Genomic DNA, 23,869 nt, shown 5'->3' with positions numbered 1-23,869 from the left:
TACCACCATGGGGCTATGGCCATGCTGGGGCAGGAACACAGCTCTGACTCCCCTCCCCCACCACCATGCTCATTTCTCCAGCCCTCCCTGCTGTTCACACATCACCCCCCTCCCCATCTAGCACCAAACTCCACAAATGGTACCTACATCTGCCTTTGGGCTCCACTGCCATCTATGAAACTCCCCCAAAAAGCGGATGCTAAGCCCCACAGCAATCCCCAGACCAGGGCAAATGGCATGCAAGGGGCTCGTCTATGTGAGTAGGGCCCATTGAAAATCTGACTGCAGGACCAGCAGCAGCTACCACTGCCCACTTTTAACTGTTCAGTCCCTGCCTCCTGGGCTGGCTTTTGGGGGTCTCAGCCTAAGATGTGCCTGGCTCGCTGCTGAATGGGCAGATAGAGGCTAGGCCCCTCACCGGAAGGGGGTGGTCAGGAGGGTCTTTTTTTCCAGGCACTGCCCCACTCAGCAGTGCAATGCTGCCGTCCCTTCTGGATCCCAAGGACAGACCCAGCTAGCGCACTGCCTCTAGGCTAGAGGGGGTTGTTTTGGGCTTGCACCTCATTGAGAGATGAGGGAATTTGATGCTACTAGCTCGAACCCCGGGTAGCAGAAAGCCACACTGCGGCCACAGCAGAGCAGGCCCTTTACTCAGTGCTGTAGCGAGGAACAGAATGTTTGAACAAGAGAAAGCTCCTTGCTGCCCTCAGGGCCTGGCCGTGCCCAGGCAGGCCGGAGCTGGCTGGGGCACTGTGCGTTAAGCCTAACGCCAGCGAGCAGGAAAAGGGTTCACAAGCAGAGCTATTTAAAAAATCCCCACTCAGGGTGAGTGAATTTAGTTTCTTTAATGATCAAACAGCTCCATGGGAAGCATCCATGTCTTCCGAACCATTTGCAAACAAAACGTCCCTGCTCTCTGGAGTGTGCTGCTGGGGGAGGGTAGCAACACTATGAATCTTGCCAGCCTCCCTAAGAGGAATTAAAACCCTGCATGGCCATGCAGCACAGAAAGCTGCAGCCCAGAGGGCTAACAGAAAGCAGCAGAAGCACCATTTAGTTTGACTTGTGCCTCTGCCTGAGCAGAGTGTACAGGCAACTAACAAGTATACAACCCTCTTCCTCCCCAGCCGCCTCTCTGTTTTACAGACTGGAGCCACTGCTTCCAAAGTCAGAGGCCTAAAAATTCCAGCCTGCTATTTTCAAAGCTGCTGAGCACCTGCAGCTTGACGTCACTGGGAGCTGCAGGTTACCAGCACCTCAGAAATCCAGGCCTATGGATGTAGGATCCTAGTTCAAAACACCAAGTTAAAATCCTAGGGCCAATGCTTTCAGAGACAAAGACTAGTTCTTAAAGAGGGATCAGCTCTGACCCAGGGCCAGCTACTGGAAGTGAGACATTTTCCTCTCATCTCCCGCTGTAGGCTTTAGAAGCCCCCCCATCAGTTTTGGCTTCCACAGGCTGCCTCATCACCCCCAGCTCCAGGAGCCTTGAGTGAGACGAAGAGTGCAGCATGACAGAGCACAGAAAAGACTGACTCCTTAGATGAGAACTTAAAGGCGCTGGGGGAGGCCAGTAGCACCGCAGGGAGAAGTCACCCACAGTGAAAGAGCACTTGGACAGTTCTCATCCAGGTGGCAGTTAGTGAGCAACTCAGACATCAGCTGGGATGGCGTAGCCGCCTGCTGTCCTGCAGAGCAAATACCAAAGAGTTTGTGGCTCATGCCGTGACAGCTGGACTCAGATTCTCATGGCCCATAAGCTGCCCTCATTGCAGGGGTGACCACAAAGCTGAGGTTCCCACTGCAGTGGATTGCCTGGAAAACACCACCATTAGCAATGCAACTGGAGCATCTTAATGTTAGTTAGCAGCTCACCAAGGCCCATCCTATGTGACTCCCCAGCTCTCCACGTACCCGTGTGGAAGCCAGTGGTGGAGGTGCACAGGCTCACAGCTAATGGAAAGCAGCAACAGAGGCTTGCCTTGAGCTGGCTGCAGTCCAAAGGGCTCTGGTAGGCCCAAGGTGGAGCTGTGGGGCAGAAAGTTGCTAGCTGCCATCAGCAGACTGCCAAGCCAGCACCAGTGCCCTAATGCTTTGCACTTTTGAGCAAGAGCCTCTCTGGAAAGTCTCCTCGCTCGCCGGTCTGCATTCAAGACCTGGCTGCAGGAGATGGGAGGAGGGTGACCAGTAACACTGTCAGCGCCTCCTGCATGGGACAGACAGACAGACAGCGATAAAACAGCCCTGTCATGACAAGAGCAGTGCTGCGACACTCCCCTTTGAGCCAGCAGCTCTGAGGCTAGACCCCCAGCTCACGAAGAAAATGAACCGCCACAGTCTGTGCTGATTAGTGACCAAAGCTTGGCTGCAAGTAGCGTGACTGACTAGCAGCACCTGTGATGTGGAGGGGGAGTTTGCCCTGCAGTGACCCAACTCACAGGCTGCAGCGACAGTGGGGGCAGTCTGACTGTAACAGTTCTGTCAGATGCGAGCCATTGGTGGGAGTGCAAGGTTCTCTCTTGGGGTAGGATCCTTCCAGGGCCTTGTGCCCACAGCTCCTCTCCATCAATGCTCCCACTGTCCAAAGCACAATAGAGGGTGTGGCTGGAGTGAGGCAGCAGCACAAACAGGTGCCTTGGTTCAGCTCTGCTGGTTCATGAGCCAGGAGAAAAGCAGCTTGCGGGGCTTCGGTTTCCTGGCATGGTGGATGCGCACAGTGCGTGGGGAGCGCCACACTTTGATGGTGGTGTCATCACTGGCCGTCAGGAGCAGTTCCTGCTCAATGGGGCTGAATGCCACGGAGTTGACCACGTCGTCATGCTGCAGCTTGGCCAGGCAGATATTGTAGTGCCGGTCCCAGATGTAGCCATGATGATCCTCTGCCCCACTGCATGGAACAGAAGACACCAGTGAGAACCCAGCCCAGCCAGAGGGAAAGGGGCCCTAACCCTGCTTCCCCCAAAGCCTCACAAATGTATGGAGGAAACAGGTGCCTCTCCCATAAGGCCTGGGGTTACACCCAAAATACTGGCCCAGTTTGTGTCCAGTCCTCACAGCTGTGAGAAAAACCTTTCCCAGAAAGAGCCAAGGGGCACTGATGCAGGGGTGTTTGTCTGAGTGGGCACTAGTGCTGGAGGGAATGGTGCTACTCAGTTCAATGGGCACTCACCAGTGTCGTCTTTAGGGTTCAAAGTTAACTGACCCATCAACATGCTCCTTCTTCCACAATCCCAAACCACCAGAAGCCTGGACTATCTCCTCCCCCGATACCACCTTCCAGAGCTCCCTCACCCAGTCCTGCACTGTCAAATCAAGAGCCCGAGGGGAAAGGGGGGGCAGCATAACATACTGACTGTGCTAGCCTAGTGGTTGCCAGTCATCCCATTCGGTAAAAGCCTACAGGGTTTCAGGTACGTCATGCTGCTGCAGGAATCGCCCTCTGAGCGCCTCCGAGGATGGGCCTGTGCTGCAGAATCTCCAACCCACACCTAGCTCCAACTCAACAAACCCAGGGGTCTAAGTAGCATAGTACAGGGGTCGGGAACACTGGGCTTCTCTCCCCTCTCATCCCACCAGCTTTGCGGCCAAGAGAGACAGGCCCACAGGGCACCTGGCTACGAAATCCCTGCTGACATCAAGGAAGATGAAGAAACATTCATCGTTGGGAGTGTAGGCCCGGTGCGAGCGGAGAGCTCGCTTCACCTCCTTCATGGTCTTCAGATCAAACACATGCAGGTCAATCTCCTCTGCAATGGGGGGTGGCTGCATGGGATCAGAGATCACACAGTCCCGCGGCCAGGACCGGCTGTTCACATACAGGTACCTAGGGGCCAGGAAGGGAGAGGTTACACTGCTGGGTCACTTCTGTCAGCATCACCATCCAGTCTAGAAAACCTCTCAGCTGTGACTGTGCTGGCGCACCGGTTGGTTTCACTGCCCGGCTCTCCAGCACAGCTCCGAGCCATGGTGTCTGAGTTACACACTCTGGAGAAGAAGGGGCAGGCTGGAGTTTTGGAAACAGCCCGTTTACATGAATTATTTTTAAGATTTCAATTAAGCCATTTCCATCCCTGCTCAGTTCTGCAAGTAGGAACCCCCCAAGTGCCTAACAAGGGGCCTTTGCTGCTGGGAAACTCCAATCCAAGCCAGCCACTCAGATGGCCTGGCCCAGCTACAGAGCCAGAGCACACATATGGGAAACCCACATCTCCTTAGGCAGCTCTTACATGCAGTTACTAGAATCAGCATCTGGCTGGTCCCCAATTCCATTTCTATCCCTTCCAGCCAAGACTCCTGGCCACCTCTTCGCTGGTGGGGGCTAAACCAAGTGCCCCTCCCCGCCATCTGTGGGCTTCAGGCCTCACGAGTCTGAAGAGCACAGGAAATCCCCACATGGTGATGCACACACACAAGACAAAAGGAAAGCCCAAGCTCCCCAGGTCCCTGCACTAGCGGACAGGTCATGAAGGCTACACCCAGCTGAGCTAATGGAGAGTCCTCTCAACTCTCTCCCCCACATGCTTGAGTGTGGAATTCCTTCCTGACCCCAGATCAACTCTGGGCACGAGCAAAGCATCACCATGGTTACACGCAAGAGCCATTTACGCTCCGAAACAGCCTCAGGGTCCAATGCCCCATTATTGCAGCCCCTGGCATGGAGCAGCTCCCGCGTGCTGAGCCTGACCACAGGGCGTGGAGGGACTCCTCTGCACAGTGCCATAGCTGATGGTTTACAGCACCTGGGTTAGACCCCAGCAGGGCCAACACGGCTTATCACCCTGCTAACGGGCACACCAAGTTCCATGCAATTTGCTTTGTGGCAGAGGTCGGGAGAAGGGATCTCAAACACCAAGGGCCTGTGTACACCTATTAATGAGTCCATGGAGGCAGGGGTCAATCCCTGTGCTCGTCTCAAATGAGTCACCAAGCTCTGGAAACCCCACCCCCCCCACACACACTAACTATTCTTAAAGTGATCAGCTGGCAGCCAGGAGTCCAGTGCCAGTGGCCCCATCCCCATGGCAGACCCTCCACTCTGCTGTGCCTCGCGTCCTGCCTCACCCACCTGTGATCAGGAGAAAGACCCATTCCAATAATGTGACCGTGGATGTCAATGACATGATCCAGCGAATCAAAGAACTCATCTGAACGTCTCTCCTCCCCAAGCACTGGTCCAGCAGTCGTCATCTGATGAGGCAAGATCTGCTTAATCCCTTCAGGGGAAAGGGAGGCAGGAAGGGGGATTAGTCCGCTATGCAAGAGGGGGCTGCTGCTGCCCGAGTCGTCGGTAACATGCAATAGTGAAAGGACTGGAGCCGGGGGAGCTCGCTGCAGAGCGTCTCTCCAAAACCTTATTACAAGCTGCGAGGAGAGAGGAACCCACACGGGGGACCCTGGCTCGGGTGCTGACCGAGTCATGGCACAGTACAGGTCACCAGTCCCTTGGCACTCTCCTCTGCTGGCTATTCCTGTGGCATCAGCCCAAAGCAGCATCTGTGCCCTTCCAGTGAGGTTTGCAGCCAGGAGGGGGATGTTTAGGCCCTTCACTCCCGCTGTTTACAGCCAGAGCAATTCCCAAAGCAAACACAAAACACCTCCTTTCAGGCGGGACCAGGGGTGGTTTCCTGATGCAGGCTTGAGAGAAGGTCCCTTCCCTGCTGCCTAGGAACAATTAGCTCAGTTGTAAGGTACATTTCTGTCATGGAGGTCACGGATTCTGTTACTTTCCAGGACCTCTGTGACTTCTTGCACAGCATCAGCTGGTCCTGGGAGGGGCAGAGCTGCTGGCTGGCGGGCTGTCTGCTGGAGCTGCGGCCCGGGCTGGATCCACCCGTGGGGCTGGAGCAGCGGCCGTCATCTCTTGCCGCAGGAGCAGTGGTGGGGCTGGAGCAGCTGCCGGAGTTCAGCCCCTGGCAGCGCTCTGACTGTCAGTCCCCCCGAAGCGTATTTTTAGTAAGAGTCAGGGACAGGATGCAGCCTTCTGTGCATGTTTATTGCTCACACCTGTCTCAGACTTTTACTAAAAATACCTATAACAGAATCTTAACCTTAGTCATTGGTGACAGATTCCTCAGAGGCGTCCTGCAAAGGCAAATATAGCAGGATGGGTCCCTGTATGCAGAGGAGACCGAGTTGGGGGAGGGGGTGTAGTCAGATGTCTGGTTTGCACCTTTTTTAAACTCACTGTTGAGAGAGCAGCTCTGTGCTAAGGACCTCGCACCAACCCCTTCAGTAACTTGCAGAGAGCTCCCTAGCCACAGCTCTGAGTCCTCCAAGCTGGATCAGTCCTGGGACGATCCCACTCGACTCCCCCTCCACTAGTTCTCAGTGACACACACTTCAGGCCTTCCAGAGGTAGAGGCCCGGTCTACACTAGACAAGTAGATAGGTGTAACTACACTGCTTCGGGGCGTGAAAAATCCCCATCCCTGAGCGACAGTTACACTTCACACTGGAGAATTTTCCCATCAACCTAGAGCTGTCAACACAGTTACCACCTCTCAGGGAGCGGATGGGAGAACTCCTCCTGTCGGCACAGGCAGCATCTTCAATGAAGCGCTAGAGCTGTGCTTTAAAGTGTAGAGAAGCATAGAAGTGTGAAAGTGGCCCACTTGTTAGCCTTTTCAGGCCATGTTTACAGTTCACTCCTCATGGGGATGATACCGAGCTGGCGTGTAAAGTGCTTTGAGATCTGCTGATGAAAAAGTGCTTTAAGAACTGGCATTACTGTTATTATTTAAATGAAGGGACACTGGTTGTTCCTGGTGACTTTCATATGCTGATCAAGGCAATTTACAAGACCTCAATGATTGTGCCCACAGTGCATCAGCCTGTGGGCAGGACAAGAGTCACATGAAAGGCCTGTTGTGACACATAGCTAGAAGGGGTTCAACATCCTGCAAAATAAATAACCCTCATAAGACATGTGGGGAGATGTTTGTCTATTTACATATGTATGAGTAGAGTCGACAACGTAATCAACAGTCCCTGCCTATGCCGTATTCTGATCATTCAGAGGTCAAACGGGCATCCTAGCATTTAAATGAACTGTGAACATGGGATATCTCGATATTCATCTCTCTTTGAAGTGTACTGTGAATGGTGGAGGAACAAGCAAATTGCCTGATGTTAATTCTATGGCTAAGTGATGGACCTCCTTCAAAGTCATGCTAATTACCTTTTGAATGCCAGCTTGTCAAAAGACATGAAATTGTATAAAAGATCCTTGGGTCCAGATTCTGTCATCTCAGATCTGCTTAGGCTTCATCAGGGGAAGTGTGAGCCGCAAGACTGAGGTCCCAGTTATGCTGGTATGCCCTGACTATGATATTTGGACATTGGCCTATAACCTATGAACTATTTCTGAAAGAACTCTTTGCAACCGCAAAGGTCACCATCTCTGCTGTGAATCTGCACCTCAAGGAAATGAACTCGTCTGGATGTGTATTGATCTTTGAACCACACACTCTCTCCCTTTTGTTTTTTAATACATTTTAGTTCAGTTAATCAGAATTGGCTGTAGTGTGTATTTGGGTAAGATCTGAAACATCCATTAACCTGGGAGGTGATGTGTCCGATCCTTTGAGATTGGTAGAACCTTTTCTTTTATAGGAGGAAATACGATTTACAGAAATTTTAATCATATTTGACGTGGGTGCCTGGCTGGAGGCCTGAGACTGGATCACTTGAAGGGAACTGCGTAGTTTGGACTCCTGAGTAACCAGTGAGGTAATAAAGAAGCTGTTTTATGCTGGTTGGTGAATCTAGGTATTGGAATATCCACCAGGTTTTTGGGGTCTATCTGCCCCATTCTTTGGGGTCATCCTAATTGAGTGACCATAGCTGGCCCCCACTAGGACCCCGGTCACACCTATCTTCTCTGAGGGATGTTTTACCAAATGAGCCCAGCACCATGACAGCTGAATTCCAGCTTTCCGACCCCATCTGGAAGGTGGCTGGGGAAATCCATCCTAGCAGCCCAAATGAGACACAGGTGAGTGCCTGTAACAAGGGCCCTGGGTCACAACTCTGCCTGGACCTCACTAGGAAAAGGAGAGGCTCCTGTGAGGGGTTTCATTTGCATATTAGACTAAGGAGCTCATTTCCCGGATTCAAACCTAGGTCTGGCAGAGATCCTCAGCATGGGCGCAAAGGACAGCTACCAAAGCACCTTCCAGAGTCAGATGAACGAAGTCGAGACCTTTAGTAGCAGGACTGAACGCTGGTCTCACGTGAGTCAATAAAGCACCAGTGGGGCAAGTCGGACTTTCGACAGTGCACCCAATTCATCGGAGTGGTGTGGTCCAAGCATGCAGCGAGCAAATTGAAATACCAAGTCCTTGGGGCAGAGAGCCGATGCAGGGGGCCTGTTCTACACACAAACCTATCAGCGAACGTCCTGTGATGACTGCCACTGGGAGAGGAAGAAGCTGGTGGTTTGCCCTGGTATAGGATCACTCTCTCTGCTTTGGACAATAGTTCCAAGTTAAGAAATCCCTTGAATTCAAAGGCACCAAAACTTTGTCCCATAGAGGGCTGTACTGGCAGCTTTACAGGAGCCCAAGGGCCGCACATAATTTGCGGTGGTACCGAGAGATGGATGTGCTAGATCTACATTATTGCAGTATTACAGTGCACAGGACAAGTCACAAAATGCCAAAGCTAGGGTTGGACACACGACCGTAACTCTGCCCCTTGTGTATACCATGCAGGAGGAGTCAGGCTTCAATTATATGATCAAAGATTATTTCCCACATGGCTCATCTTAACTGTTTTCTACAACCTTAAAACCTGGAAAACCTTCCCCTCTGGCTCAGGCAGGTGGTAAAATCAGATCAGAGCCAAGAGAGCCAGCAGCAGCAGGGGATGGAGGCTGCATTGGGGAATGCAGGCAGGGGAAGGAACCAGGAAGATGCAAAGTTCGCTTCACCCTGGTGGCTTCACAACAGATGCAGAGCAGGGAGAGCAGCTTCCCCTCCCTCCCCTTCTGCTTGTACTAGAGGTTGTTGGTTCCTCCCTGGCCTTGAGCTGTTTCTTAGGAACCTCTCGAAAAGAAGCTGGGGGGTGGGTGAGGGGAGGATCAGCTGTCCCCCCTCCCCTTCCTGGTGGGGACACTCCTCACAGCTCGAGCATTTGCCCTAGAACCACAGGACTCTTCCCACTAAAGGCTCCAGCGTGGGGGATGGAAACGTGGAGGGAAACCCCCCTTCCAAAGAGGCTGTCACCTAGGCCTGCGGCAATCAGCCACCAGCCAGTGGCCGTGGCTCCATTTCAGCGAGGGAATGAGGCAGGGGCTGGGAACCACTGAACCTTCTACAATTAGACCACTTAAAAGTGGGGTTCGAGACGTAACACTTTAGAGAGCGCTGTGCATGGGAATGCTTTCAAGTGAGCATTGGCTGAATGTGCAAAGCCCTAATGGGCTGGAGGTCAGAGCACTCAGATCTGAGCTGATCCTCTTCCAACCCTGCTCCGAGTCTCAGTGAGATCTCCAAACAAGCCAAATCAGCGCCATGGGGAGGTGTCAGGATTGCCAAGAGCTCCCAGATAAAACACTGCAGGTGCAACCAGTTAAGTGCCAAAGAAAGAAAAAAATACAACACACACACCACAAACACATCTGCTGTGCATGTTTGGTATGCAGCTTGCAGGCACTCAGAGGTCCTAAACCCAGCAATGGCTCGAGCCCTCAGCCAGGCCCATGGCCATGCCGAGATTTACATCTCAACCCCAGGCATTCCCCTCTCGTTGTAACTAAATAAAGCGGTGGCTAGATTTTTTACTTTAAAAAAAAATCTAGGAAGTTGAATTTTTTTTAATCTCAAAAACAGCTGATGGGATTTTGCACAAACTTCCTAGAAAGTTTCACCTCTGGGCAGAGACCAAGCCTGGAAAAATACAGCCTGGTGGGAAGCATTTTTGGAAGGGGTTATAAGGGAAGTGGTTTTGAAACCTTGGCTCCAGCAGGCACCTGGCAGAAAGCCACCGTGCTAGGAGGTGACTAGAGCCTCTGCTCACTTACTGTAAGTGGCCAGTCCTTGTCCCTCAGCCCGCTGCGAGTCAGAGCCAGCAGGAGCCAGAGCAAGGCAGAACTCTGCCACTTACCTATCTGGTGTGGAGAGTAGGTGAGGCATCCTGTGGTGAAGATCAAGTATTTCTTCTTGTTACTGGCCTCTGTGGGGAGTTGGTTCAGCTCAGGCGGTTTAGTCCTGTTCCTGGCAAGCAGCTCTGCCACCTTCGTCTCCAGCTCACTCTCACTCATGACGGGCATCACACGGCCTTCGAGGATGTCGTCCAGGAACTGCTGCAGCCCGTCCTCTGCTGTCCCGCTCCCACTGTCTGGCGATGCCTGCGCCACTGGCTCTGCCATCACTTTCTGCTTGGGCTTCGCCTCCTCTTCCTCACTGTCACTGCCAAGATCAAAGACCTGGTAGGGAGCAGCAGCAGCCGCCAGCTGCTCCTTGTAGTCCAGGAGCAGGTCCGGGGCATCGTAGCGGCTGCAGTCTGCCACCATCACTGTCCGGATGGTGCTGGCGTTCAAGTTCTGGATTTTGAACAGTCTCTTCACTACGTTCACATTCTCAGACTCTATCCCCTGTGAAGAGAAGGGAGAGAGTGAGCAGGTGCCTTCTCGCTGTGACCAAATATACCAAAGAGCACGGGAGGGCTCAGGATCACTTCTACAACAGACGTCACAGGCGCCCCAAGCCCTCTCTAAAAGGCACAGTGCCCTTTAGGGTCTTTCAACAGAGGCTGTCAAAGCACTTCACAAGTGGCGGTGAATGGAGCCTCTGGAGATGGGCCAGTACAGCAGGTCCCATCTTACAGGTGGGGAAACTGAGGCATAGAGGGGCAGTGACTTACGCAGGGTAACAACCAGGCAGCAGCAAAGCTGGGAACAGAACCCAGTGTTTTCTGCTTTACTGCTCTAGCTGACACTGTGCGTCCTAACAAACAGTTTCCATCCTGACCACAGGTTCAGCTGCCTGGCCATTCTAGGAGCGGAAAAACAGGCACCAATGTACTAGTAGAGTTTGTTTCTCCATTTCCTTCCTTTGGGAGGGTTTCACTGCAGCTACTCCCTCTCGCAATCTGCACTGACACAGGCTGCCAGGGACATGAGTGCTCCACTTCTTTGGACATGCAAATTGCCAGCAGCACTAAAAAGGGAGAACAAGTTAATGGGTAGAGAAAGGACTTGCAGGTCTATTGCTGGCTCACAACTTGGGCAACTCAACATCCAGGCTTCATTTCCCCCCTCCCCCCCCGCCCATCTGTAAAATGGGGGAATTAAATCCTTACCTCTCAGGGGCTGCGAGGGTTAATAGTTCAGCGTTTGCTCAGCACTGAGCGATCCCTGGTGCTTGTATAATAAAGACTGAGGTTTCAGAGCACCCAGGGAAAGCTGAAGGAGCTATTCTCATCCTATAGGGCTGCCGGGGCCAGCAGCAAGACAGCGACGGGCTGCCAGGCAGCGTTTGTCCACCTTCTCTGGGGCAGTCTGTAGCAACTCATGCAAGAAGTGGCAGACGGAACAGAGCGTGCGTGAGCCTGAAGAACTGAGGGGAAGGGGCACAAGTGGCAAACATAACAATGCTCCCATCTGCTATGGAGAACCCCTGCCAATAGCAGTGCCTGCTGCAGTAAGGCTCAGTCAGGAGAGCTGTACAAATGAGGATCTCAAAGCGCAACAAGCAGACTGAGCTCAACCTGCCTATCCAGGGGGGAGGGGCTGTTCTCCCTATCTCACCAAGGAGGAAACTGAGGCACAGTGGGTAAGTGAATTCCACAGATCACAGCGAGCCCATGACAGTGCTCGGATCCACCTCATTGGCAGCTGTAAATTGCGAGACGGCACTTCCTCCAACATGTCACATGACATTCACTTCCCTCATTTCCTTTAGCAAGGAGGATTCTTGGCCCATCTGTGGCCATATTAATTCCCTGTCCAGCGAGCACCCGTGTCCCATAAGGCCAAGCACCCAGATATTGATTCACAGACTCTAGGACTGGAAGGGACCTCGAGAGGTCATCAAGTCCAGTCCCCTGCCCTCATGGCAGGACCAAATACTGTTCAGACCATCCCTGATGGGTGACAGACTCCAGCAGCCCCAGGCACCCAGCTCTCACAGGAGCCATCAAGGCATCCAATGACTCTTAACCCACCTGCTCACCATGGCTCATCCTCTGGTCCCTTCCAGAATGAGCCCCTGGGCTGGGCTCCAGTCTCCATCCCCATGAACACGACATGAGTGCATGGGAGCAGACAGCACAGAGCCACATGGGAAGTGCCCACTGCAATGGGTGCTGTGCCAGAGAGGCAGAGGGCTACTGAAGGGCCACCTTGAGCCAACTCTACTACAAGGCTAAGCTCTCCATCCCTCTTAACCTTCTCCCATGTTCATGCTATCACGGTATTTGCTCCCAGAATGACCCCAACTCCCACTACAGGAGGCATGATGGTGGGAGACTGCTCCGTTCCTCAACCACTGGCAGTGCCCAGGGTTCTCTAAGGCCTCAGCAGTGACGTCAGCGAGTCAGGGGCAGCTCCAGGCACCAGTACGCCAAGTGCATGCCTGGGGTGGCAAGCCACGGGGGGTACTCTGCCAGTCGCTGCGAGGGTGGCAGGCAGGTTGCCTTCGGCGGCATGCCTGCAGTGTGTCTGCTGGTCCCGTGGCTTCAGCGGACCTTCCGCAGGCGTGCCGCCGAATCCGCGGGACCGGGGACCTCCCGCAGGCAAGCCACCGAAGGCAGCCTGCCTGCTGTGCTTGAGGTGGCAAAATACCTAGAGCTACCCCTAGAGTCAGTGTCTCACACCCCAGACCCAGCTGATGGGAGCTGTCCAGGCTATTAAACAACCCAGAGCTTGGAGAAGCTTGGCCCTGGGACGCACCTGGAAGGCATTGTTCAGCCACAGCACAGAGCAGGAGGTGATGTTCCCAATTCGGTGCAGGTTGCCAGAAATCAAGTTGGTTTCATTCAGCCAGCAGCCAAACACATCATAGGGTTTGTTCCTCACCCTGGAGAGGAGCGTGAAGTTATCTGGAGGGAAGGAGAAAGGGGGAAGGATAATACAGCTCCATAGAAAGGAGCTCAGTGAAGCAGGAGACAGGACCCATGGGATAGGGATTCAAGCCAGAGGCCCAGCTGATCCCTGCAGCAGTGTGTTAGGGGTCTTATTCCTTCACCCTCCTACTTCCCTGGTCCTTCTCACATGAACGGAGAGCAACAAGACCCCAAGTCCAAAGGCGCAAACAATTCGATGTTTATTGGGGTGAACTTCCAGCAAGCATGATTCCAGTTTCCTTCCTCAGTGTCCCCCTTCCCGGTTCTGACACCACAGAGCCTTGCCTGTGTCCCTGTCCCCGTTCCCATTCACCCTTTAGCAAAACATGATCCCAATTCCCCCATCCTCAGTCCCTGTTCCCATTCCCCCTCCACTTTCTGATTGACTGCAGATTATATAGTAAAACCTGTGTTTTGCTTAGCTATTCCTCATTGTTCTGAAATTTAACTAACCAATCCTAATATACTGTAACATGGTTATTTAATCTATTCCACCACCTTCATTGGTTTACACCCAACAAAATTAATTATACAGCAGACAGATACAATTACAGAACCAGACAGAGACCATGCAAACAAACATACAAAACAATACAGAAGTGAGGATTTCACAACTACATCTATACAGACATATGGGTTCTCCAGCTGTGTCTATTGATAAGTGAGTTCTTGCCAGACAGGATGCGATCAAACTAAGTTTCCTTTTACATCTTCTAGGCTCTTCCCTTTCTCTGGAGGCGACAGGAATATCAGGGCAGGATTGTATTCCTAATAGTCCAATAGCACCTTATTTCAATGTGACTAGTTTGGAATGTGAGGACGTGACCATACACTTCCCAGCTTATGGCTGCCTAACTACATCTTAGCTGAAGGCCTTAGCCTGTCACCGTAATAGAAGGCCATTACACAGACAGTGATCTTTAATTCTCTCTTCTATACCTCTATAACTAGCTAAGTGATAAGAATACACCTACATTCTTGAAGTATAGGCCTTTGCAGACAGGCCTGAATATCTATATCCTAACACAGTGTGGATCTAAATATGGATGGGCGCTCTTACAGATTATGATCAGTGTGGATTCCCAACACACACTGCCTTTCAGTGGTGCTAGGTCAGGGGTTCTCAAACTGGGGGTCGGGACCCTCAGGAGGTCACAAGGTTATTACATGGGGGGGTCATGAGCTGTCAGCCTCCACCCCAAACCCTGCTTTGCCTCCAGCATTTATGATGGTGTTAAATATAGAAAAAAATGAGTTTTTAATTTATAAGGAGGGTCACACTCAGAGGCTTGCTGTGTGAAAGGGGTCACCCTGTGTGAAAGGGGTCACCAGTACAGAAGTATGAGAACCACTGCACTAGCAGCTAGATATTCCCCTAGGTCATATAGGGGCTGTCTCTTTCTCGACGTGGTGAGCACCACTGTCGACTGAAACAGGGCCCACAGGTTTTGAGCCAATCCATCCCTATAAGAAGCCTCCAGTTGGGTAGGGAACCCAGGATAGAGATAGCAGGAGATACTGTGACTCAAGATTAGTAGGGACCCAGGATTGGAGCAGCAGAGGGCAATCTAGGCCAGGAGGGACGTGCATGAGCAAAGCTGCGTGTGATGACAGGAACAGACCAGTTAATGGTCTTGTGAGTCAGGGGCTATGGGCAGAGCTGGGAGATGGGGTGGCCTCATGACTGAGCTACCTGCTCTCCTGCTGCCTGACTGTGGCAATTACAGTCTGCCAAAAGCCCCTTTTAAAGAGGGACATGAAAACCCCATCAAGTCCCTTTCCTAGGCATAGGCCAAGTCACAGCCCCTCCGTCCTGTCACCTTCAGCTTTCCTAGGCCAATTTGAATCTGCGGCCATCCAGCCAGTTCCACACTCACACCAAGGCAGAGCCAAGCTGAAACGAGCATTACCCAGGCTAATGACGGCTATCTCTCCTGACGAGGAGTTACGAGGCCCCACAAAGACCCCTGACACCAGGAGGAGGGTGTCATCCGAGTTGAACTGAGAGAACTGGGTGTAGCTCCAGTTGTACAGCCTCATGTTGGAGCTGTGGAGCAGGGAAATGGCCAGCTCGTTGTTCCAGATCTGAGGACAAAGGGGACAGGGCAGGCTGTTAAGAAACCTGGACAGTTTCACTCAGAGCATCTGTCATTAGGTGACCTGGATTTGCAGAGCACCAGTCCGGAGGCACAGGAGCAAATGGCTGGAGACGTGCTAACCCCAGCCTTGCTGCCAGAAAGCCATTCAGAAGGGAACCAGAGGATCTGTAGTCACTGCTATGAAGATCTTTGATGAATTGGGCCCCAATCAGTCCACTGCCCTTGTCATTCCCTCAGCCTCAGAGGGCTGGTGCTCTGCAGCACCCAGGACAGTTGTGCCTCTGAAAGCTCAGTTCTGTCTCCTGGTTCATTTTAGAGTCATATCCCAAGTTCCCTCTAAACTGCGCAGCCTAGCAGTAAGCCACACGCAGGGGCTCAGGGCTGCGGCGGGGAAAGGGGCCCCATCCCAGTGTGGGCCTGTCGCGGACTTGCCGTGGACGGAGGAAAGGAGCCCCTCCCTTAGCCCGGGCCAGCCCCACTGAAGCTGCTGTGGCCAGGAAGAACTGCCTCTCCCCTGGTCCCGGGCTGCTGCAGCTAGGGAGGGCTGGGGGGAGTCCTCTTTTCCCACTGCAGCCCCAGGGCAGCCTGCACGCCAAACCCCTCATCCCCAGCCCCACCCCCATGCCCACCCCCCCTTCCCAACCCTCTGCTTCAGCCCTGAGCCCCCTCCTACACCCAAACCCCTCATCCCCAGCCTAGAGTCTGACCCCCTCCCCGACACCCCCCGCCCAACCTTCTGCCCCAGCCCTGAGCCCCCTCCCATACACCAAATCCCTCAGCCACACCCCCAGCACATGAATTTTGTTATGGGCACCAATATGAAGGTGATGTGTGACATGACCCTGCCCATAACAAAGTACATTCCGCATGCGGACAGAGGGAACACTGGTCACTGGCTGGGGGAGGGACCTGTGACCATCTTCCTTTCTGAGTGCACTGGGCCCCAGTGCAATGCGAGTGGGATTGGAGCTGGGCCACAGGCCCTTCAGGCTATTCTAGCAGAAGTCATTGCAGTCTGACAGGACTCTCCTGGGCCCTGGCTGTGGAGCTGGTGTCTAGGTAGGGACACCTGGCCTTAACTTAGTCCACTTTCCAACCTCCCCATCGCCACTGGCCACCTCAGCTGTCAGGCTGGACCCTGCTGCACCCAGCCAGCTTTCCCCAGGTCAGGGCCAAGTGAACCCAGCCAACGTGCAGACGTTACTCAGGAGCCCCTAGATGAGGCACAGGGAGGGGACATGACTCCTCCTAGGGGACAGCAAGTCAGTAGCAGAGTCAGGAGCCCTGACACACTACTTGTTTCCTGGGTCCCCTTCCTGCTTTCCTAGTCCCTGCCCAATCACTGCCCACGCTGGGGTGACAGCACATGGCTTGGGACTTATGTTAGAAATCTCAGTGAGGGAATTAGGCAAGGGGTCTGCTACAGGAGTGGGTGGGGAAGGGTCTGTGGCCTGTGATGAGCAGGGGTCAGACTAGACGATCATGATGGTCCCTTCTGGCCTTACGGTCTATGCGTCCAGAGATTGCTTTGCAAAGCTACCTCCAACTCCCACTTCCCCAGCCAAACCTTCATCACTGTGCAACCTGCCCACAACCCTGCTCCGCCGCCTTGATTTCTATGCACCGACGAGAGCCATGCCATGCACTAAGCCCTGCAAAGGAAGCAAAAGGGGTCCCAGAAGTCTCAGTGATAACCAGCCACTCGAAGGGCCAGATTGAGAGGCTCAGATGGCCCGAAGCCCCACAAACTCAGATGCGCCCAACCGGCTCATCAATCCTTCTCTGCTTTCTGTATTAAGACATTTCAGCCCCAAAACTCCTCCCCCCAGCTCCTGACAGCACTAACCAGAGAGGGGCAGCGTATCAAAGCTCAACGGAAGAGTTTCACAGCTGGAGTCTGAATGTGGCCAGCCTAGATGAGTGAATTTACCCCTTAGAACAACAGCTGCATGCCCTTTACCTTAACTGTGCAGTCCTTGGAGCAGGATGCAAACAGGTAGCCTGTGTGGGAGAAGCTAAGGTGTAAGACCTGGTCATTGTGCTCCGTCAGGGTTTGCACTTCAACACAGGGGATGGTGTCGTAGAGCCTCTGGAAGTCCTCGTACCAGGAAACAGCAGCTACAGCACATACAGAGAGGAGAGAGGAGTCAAAGCTCAGCACGGGTGCAAGCCATAAAGCCACATGACTTGTCTACAGCAGGGACTTAACATTTCTCACTAGCATTCGCAATGGCAGGAGCCCAAGGATAGACAAGGCTGCCACAGCCGCAGCCACTGGTAATCAGATTTGCTCTGAGCAGCTTAATAAATACAGTAACTCCTCATTGAGCATTGTCCCACTTAGTGTTATTTCAATGTAATGCCCCTGCTCAATTAGAGAACATGCTCGCTTAAAGTTGTGCAGTGCTCCCTTATAACATCGTTTGGCTGCCTGCTTGTAAGATTCTGTGGACGAGCAGCGACCTTACAAGGGAGCATTGTACAAGTTCCGCTTCTCCACATTCTCCCCCTCCCTCCCAGTGCTTGCCCCGCCACCAAACTTGGCGGCGCTTAGCACTTTCTGGGAGGGAGGGGGAAGAGCAGGGAAGCGCTGCGTCTCCACTCCTCTCCCTCCCTCCCAGAAAATCCTAAGCGCTGCTAAACAGCTGTTTGGTGGCGCTTAGGACTTGGGCAAGGGGGATAGGGGGGAGACGTGGTGTGCTCCGGAGACAAGGTGGAGTGGAGGTGAGAAGAGGTGGGCCTGGAGCATTCCCAGCAAAATCCAAGCCTGTTCTCCGGGGAAGCTGCCGCTGCTGCTGCAAAGGTGCTTCGTAGCATCCTTGCCTGCAGCGGGCTGTGCCTGTGTGGGGTAAGCCAGGGGCACTTCCCAACCACAGTACAGTACTGTACAGCAGTGGTCCCCAACCTTTTTCATCTGGTGCCAGACGATCGTGGCAGCAGACGAGCATCTGCTGAAAAACTGCCGACAAATTTAGCAGCAATGCCTCTGGATGATGCTGTTTGTCGGTGGCAAGCAGCGTCATCCAAAGGTGTCGCCGCCGAAATGCTGCCGAATTTTGGCGGCATTTTAGCGGATGCTCATCCGCCGGCCAGTACGTGGGCGCACTTGGATGCCCACGGGCACCGTGTTGGGGACCCCTACTGTACAGTATAATCTCTTTTGTCTGTCCCCCAAAAATTTCCTTGGAACTTAACCCCACGCATTTACATCAAATCTTATGGAACAATTGGATTCATTTAACATTGTTTCAGGAACATAACTACAACATTAAGTGAGGAGTTACTGTACAAGGAAACGTCTACTGGAAGGATTTTAACTCAGAAACATTGGTGGGTTCTAAGCCACACAGTGAGATATAGGGTATCACCATGGAGAGCCCAATGAATGCCTACTTCTGAGCCCTGAGCAGAGGTTAAGTGCAAACCAGATGTTAGGATGCATAAGGAATGGGATAAACATTAGTGAGACTATTACACCACCACAGAATTAGAAGGGACCGCAAGGGTCATCTAGTCCAGTGGTTCTCAACCAAGGGTACATTTACCCCGGGGTTATGAAGAGGTCTTCCAGGGGATACACCAACTCATCTAGATATTTGCCCAGTTTTACAACAGCCTACATAAAAAGCACTAGCCAAGTACGCACTAAAATTTCATAGGTCTTATTTATACTGCTCTATATACACTGAAATATAAGTACAATATTTATATTCCAATGGGTTTATTTTATAATTATATGGTAAAAATGAGAAGTCAGCAATGTTTCAGTAATAATGTGGCTGTGACACTTTCGTATTTTTGGGTCTGATTTTGAAAGCAAGTCGATTTTAAGTGGGGTGAAACTTGGGGGTTGCAAGACAAATCAGACTCTTGCCAGGGGGACAGTAGTCTGGGAAGCTAGTCTAACCCCCTGCCAACACACAGGATTTGTTGTGTCTAACCCATCCAGGGTAGATGGCTCCAGCCTCCTTTTGAAAACCTCTAGTCAAGGAGCTTCCATGACTTCCCTAGGCATCTGTTCCATTGTTCTACTGTTGTGGCAGGTATATACATTAATTGGAGACCCTCATCTGAAACATAGAGTTCCGCTCTGTTCCCTCTGTCAACAATGAGAGAAAATATGAGAGGTCCAGAAACGATCTGTGGTCTGAAGAGGCTTCTATACGAAGTGGGATTGAGAACAACAGAACCTGTTTAATTTAGAGAGGAGATGCGACAGGTACACAAAAATACATCAGGACCTCTCACAATATAAGAACCTGGGGACATTTAGTGAAAATGAACGGTCACAAGCTTAAGACTCCAAAGAAAGATTTTTTTTTTATAAAAATGCATAATTTGTGGCAGTGAGTTCCAGTTTGAGGACTGACAAGGCCAAGGATCCAGAGAAGGAGTTGACATTTACATAGGTAATGAGAACCTCCATAGTTATGTCAGATAGGAGCTCAAAAGTTAGGGAGATCAACTCTCCTGCTGCAGGGTATAAGGCAGACACTAACTGAGGGCTAGAAAGAAACCGATGAGCAGCATATTCCACAACCATCCATTAAGGGAGTCTTCCACCTTCCTTTGTTGTATCCAGCACTGGCCCCTGCTCGACAGAAGAGTGCGCTAGATGGGTCACAGCTCTGATCTGGCCATTCCACTAACCTCCTAATCACGGCAGCCCCTGGAGCCCATTTACTGAGCCTACAGATATGATGTTTCTCCCTAGGTTTGAACTGGAACCCTGATATTGTAGCCCCTTCTCAACAGGGGCAGCTTGACACGGGCAGACATACCTTCTGACCAGACCAGGGGGCTCTGCTCCTTTCCATCAGTCCCCTAGGAGTGGATGATCTCTTTGCAACTCCAGTTCAGCCATTCATTTTGTTGGCGGTAGCCTTTAATATCAGCCTCTTGTCACAGGTATTTCACATGGGGAGAGCAGCACAGGCCAGTGCACCAAGTGCTCCAGCTCTTTGTTTTCAGCCCCCTGCCAGCAGAGCTGGGGAAGTACCCAACCAAATTCCTGGACTTACTCTACTGCACTAATGGCTCAAATGACCTAATAGCATCTAACACACAGGTCTGCCAGTTCTGGTCACAGAGTAAACAGGAATTAGAGAAGCACATGCACAAGTCAAACAAAACTAACCCGCAAATGTTAAACACATTTTCATTTTGGATTTACTTATTCTGGTTACAGCTAAAAGCCAGTTATCCGAGCGTCTACGGTGACACAGAAAACCTTCAGGGTTCAGAAAACAGGCAGCAGCCCCATGCTGGAGCTACACATCCTAAAGGCTGCAGGATGACTCTTCTGCCTCACTCAGCTGGAAAGTCAGGCATTCTCTGCCTCTGCACCCTCTCGATTTCCCACTCTTTTCCGTGGGACTGGAACTGGAGGACGAGCACATGGCTGCTATACAGTTCACATGGTGGGGGGCAGAGTTCTGCAGAGTCATAATAAAGCCCGAACCTCCAATCTGGGACTAGTATGAATGTTGGCAGTGCCCAGTCCCTGAGTCCTCTCAGCAACAAGGGTCTTTCTAGACTAGGAACATGACCTGGTGACCCATGGTTAAGAAGCACTGTTGTCTTCCTTGGCCAGTCCTCAACCAGTGATTGAAGATGTTCAGGTACAAGACCAAGTGAGACCCACATTTAAAAGTGGATAATACGCCACCATCATAAACACAAGATTCATTGTACCTGCTTATGCCCTTCTTAAAGGGACAATAATCACTCAGCAGCCTGATCTAAGTACTGTAAGAAACTGTCAATCTGCAGAAGGGTTTAAAAAAAATAATCTTTAAATTTTAGACGGGGGGGGGAGAAAACTGAATTTTCAGCAAATGATATTTCGCGATTTTCAACAGGGCCTGATGGGCAATAGACCCTTTCCCCTCTAAGTCACTATGTGATGGCTGATGTGACATGAACTAGAGATTTCAGTCCAGGGAACATGGACCAATGCCCCACATCACATCTGACCTGTCCAAGAGGCCAAGGATTAAATAATCCACTGGGAACTGCATGTCCCTCACACATCTTCGTGCTTAGCTCTCCAGGGATGGGCCCTTATAGAATACCATCAGTCAGAGGTGGGGTCCCTACAGGTCAGAGTAGGGCACACTGGCAGGGCTGCATGGAGGAAATCCTGTGCTGCTGCCGCCAATGCTGTTCCTGTTTTGGGTATTAACAGGACTATGGTCTAACAGTCAGCTAACCCAGCCCTTTTCAACAGCGCAAAATTGATAACTTACTAAACATAGTTAAAAATACCAGACCTGGGTGCCGTGGCACTTCCCGAGAGACCCTGTAGTATCTATAGAACAGCTCCTTCCACAGGAACTCATCCCGGGCCACCGCATGCCATTGCCGACACACCAACCCCACTGAGAGCACATCTACGTGGTCCAGGTACAGGAAAATCTCATAGAGGATGCTGTCTGGGAGAAGGGGACTATCCCCAATATCCATACTGTCATTCTGTCACCAAAGGGCTCTGAAAATAAACACAAGGGGGAAGTTGGTGCCTGCTCATCACAGAAGGTAGCAACTTCCCAGTTTGGGGGCATGCAGAGTAGCAAGGTTCTCCTCTCTGAGCAAACTTATTTGGAGTCATAGAGGGAAGGAACAGCAGCTTTTTACAGGCAGCAGCAAACACACACATAGGGAAAGTGAGATTTCTAAAATTCACATTACCAGTCACTGGCGTTTGTACCATAACAACATTTGGTGGTGTGCTGTGTATTTTTTTAAATTCCCTTTGACTTTATCCTTAATGATTTTCTTCTATTTTTTTGTCCCCAAACAGAAACGGCTTTTTAATGAATTTTCTACTTTTATTTTTTAATGTAGCAATTCTTTAAAGCTCCATAGTACCAAGAGAGACACTAACATTTACTATGAAATTGTTCACATGTGGAAGATCAGCCACTACAAACAGAGGCCCCAGTACTACAAGTGCTCACATGCGGGCCATCTTTATTATGCACATAGAGTGACTCCCAACACAAGCGGTCAGCAGCCTTTGATCCTGGGACTTTCAGTACAAAAGCACAGCTTCTAGTACTTCAGCTAAAAAACAAGATCTATTAGCTGGGGGCAGCAGGCAGCAGCTACACTCTGGGTGGTGGAGATAATGCAGGGTACTTTACAAACTTTTATGGAGCGTAGTTGTAGCCATGTTGGCCCAGAATATTAGCGAGACAAAGTGGGTGAGGTAATATCTTTTACTGGACCAACTTCTGTTGGTGAGAGCGACCATAAGAGCAGCTCTGTGTGGCTCAAAAGCTTCTCTTTCTCTCACCAACAGAAATTGGTCCAATAAGACCAATTACTCACCCACCTTGTCACTTTACAATCTTGTTATATATCCTGCTCAGGGAGGCTAAAGGTCTATATTTTGGGTTTCAACCCCTGCTATTGGCTCAAGACAGAGACTATTATAGAACTGGCACCTAAACAGACCAGAACTCTACTCCCCAGCAGCATCTGAGCTGTCCTAATCTATAACACATTTGTAAAGTAGGCTGTCTCTCTCGCTCTGGGAGTGATCCAGAGAAGAGGCACAGCCTACTACTGCTGACAATTAAAGGACCTAGTCCTTTAACTTAGGAGGTAGATATCTAAGCTTTGGTGCTGAAGGTTCCAGGTTCAAACAGTGCTGATAGCCCATGGTGGACTGTGACTTCAATGAGGGTACTCACATGCAGCCAGAATCTGCTGCTGCTTCTTCACATTACGGCCTGATCCTGCTTCCACTGAATTCAGTGGGAGAAGGATTTAGCCCCGAGTCTTTCAATTATCTGCATTAACACCACACTATCCTTTAATAACAGTGCACATGACTATAGCACCTTTCATCTTGGGATCCCAAAGACCTTTATGAACATTCATTAATTCTCACCCAACTCCTGTGAGACAGGTATTATTATGATGTCCATTTTACAGTTGAAGAAATGGAGGCACACAGCAGTGACTTGGCTAATGCCATACAATAAATTAGTAACAAAACTATTCTGCTACAGCCACTTGACAATGTTCCAGCTCCAGTCCATTAAGATGAAAAAGCAAAGAGGGATTTCAAAGACAATAATATGGACTGTAGAAGGCTGCAGCCAATTGAGAACTTTCTGTAATCTGGAGCAACAGGTTAAACAGCATATATACCTTTGACTCACAGTTAGCAACAACCCTTCAGAAGCTTGGAATTGCGGTCGTTCTTAGCAAAACCTCATCTTCTTCTGTGCATGTCGCCAGGAGAGCACTGGTCATGGGTCTGGATGGCTGCATATAGAAAGATGGACATGATAAGATAATGACCCCACATGCAGACTGCATGGCCTTGGGACAAGGAGCCCCAGAGACCATCTTTCCACTAGGGAACTGTGTTTCCACATAGAGGTTTAATTAAGATCGGGATGAAAATGCCCCAAGCTGCTAGAACCTTGCCTACAGTGGGGCTCCCCCGGCCCCACTGGCACAAGTGGGTACGTGCCTTGGCATTGCCCACTACAGAGAAGCGGGCTAGGGAGGCCAGAGGCCGAGCTCCCACTCCCACTGGGATCCCTTTACCGACAGACTCTCCCAGGCCCCGCGCCTGCTGCTCGCGGCCGGCTCCCGGCTCCGCCGGCTGCTGGACGCACCGGACGGGCACGTAGCGTCTGGCAGCTGCGCACCGGGGCACAGGGCGGGGCAGGGGACGCTCCTGTCAG

General features: G+C 51.5%; 1 protein-coding gene across 4 annotated transcripts; it reads right to left on the bottom strand.

The window, feature by feature from the left end:
* Window positions 1-830: 830 nt before the first annotated feature.
* On the bottom strand, window positions 831-23,444 carry FBXW5 (F-box and WD repeat domain containing 5). 4 transcript variants are annotated; one of them, XM_050926508.1, is made up of 9 exons: window positions 23,325-23,444; window positions 21,437-21,654; window positions 17,125-17,282; window positions 14,976-15,150; window positions 12,893-13,041; window positions 10,105-10,594; window positions 5,066-5,213; window positions 3,611-3,823; window positions 831-2,887 (listed from the first exon to the last, which is right to left on the bottom strand). In XM_050926508.1, the coding sequence occupies exons 2-9, from the start codon at window positions 21,627-21,629 to the stop codon at window positions 2,641-2,643; spliced, it is 1,773 nt and encodes a 590-aa protein (XP_050782465.1). In that variant the 5' UTR covers window positions 21,630-21,654; window positions 23,325-23,444; the 3' UTR covers window positions 831-2,640. The 4 variants fall into 4 exon arrangements, with proteins under 4 accessions (XP_050782465.1, XP_050782466.1, XP_050782467.1 ...); XM_050926509.1 differs by having other exon boundaries at window positions 23,336-23,444; XM_050926510.1 differs by lacking the exon at window positions 23,325-23,444 and adding an exon at window positions 19,106-19,263 and having other exon boundaries at window positions 21,437-21,530.
* Between the last annotated feature and the right edge of the window lie 425 nt (window positions 23,445-23,869).

Source organism: Gopherus flavomarginatus, chromosome 17 (assembly GCF_025201925.1).
Source record: "Gopherus flavomarginatus isolate rGopFla2 chromosome 17, rGopFla2.mat.asm, whole genome shotgun sequence".
NCBI classification, from domain to species: domain Eukaryota; kingdom Metazoa; phylum Chordata; order Testudines; family Testudinidae; genus Gopherus; species Gopherus flavomarginatus.
Note: the sequence above shows the minus strand (reverse complement) of the source record. Positions and strands in the feature narration are given on the sequence as shown.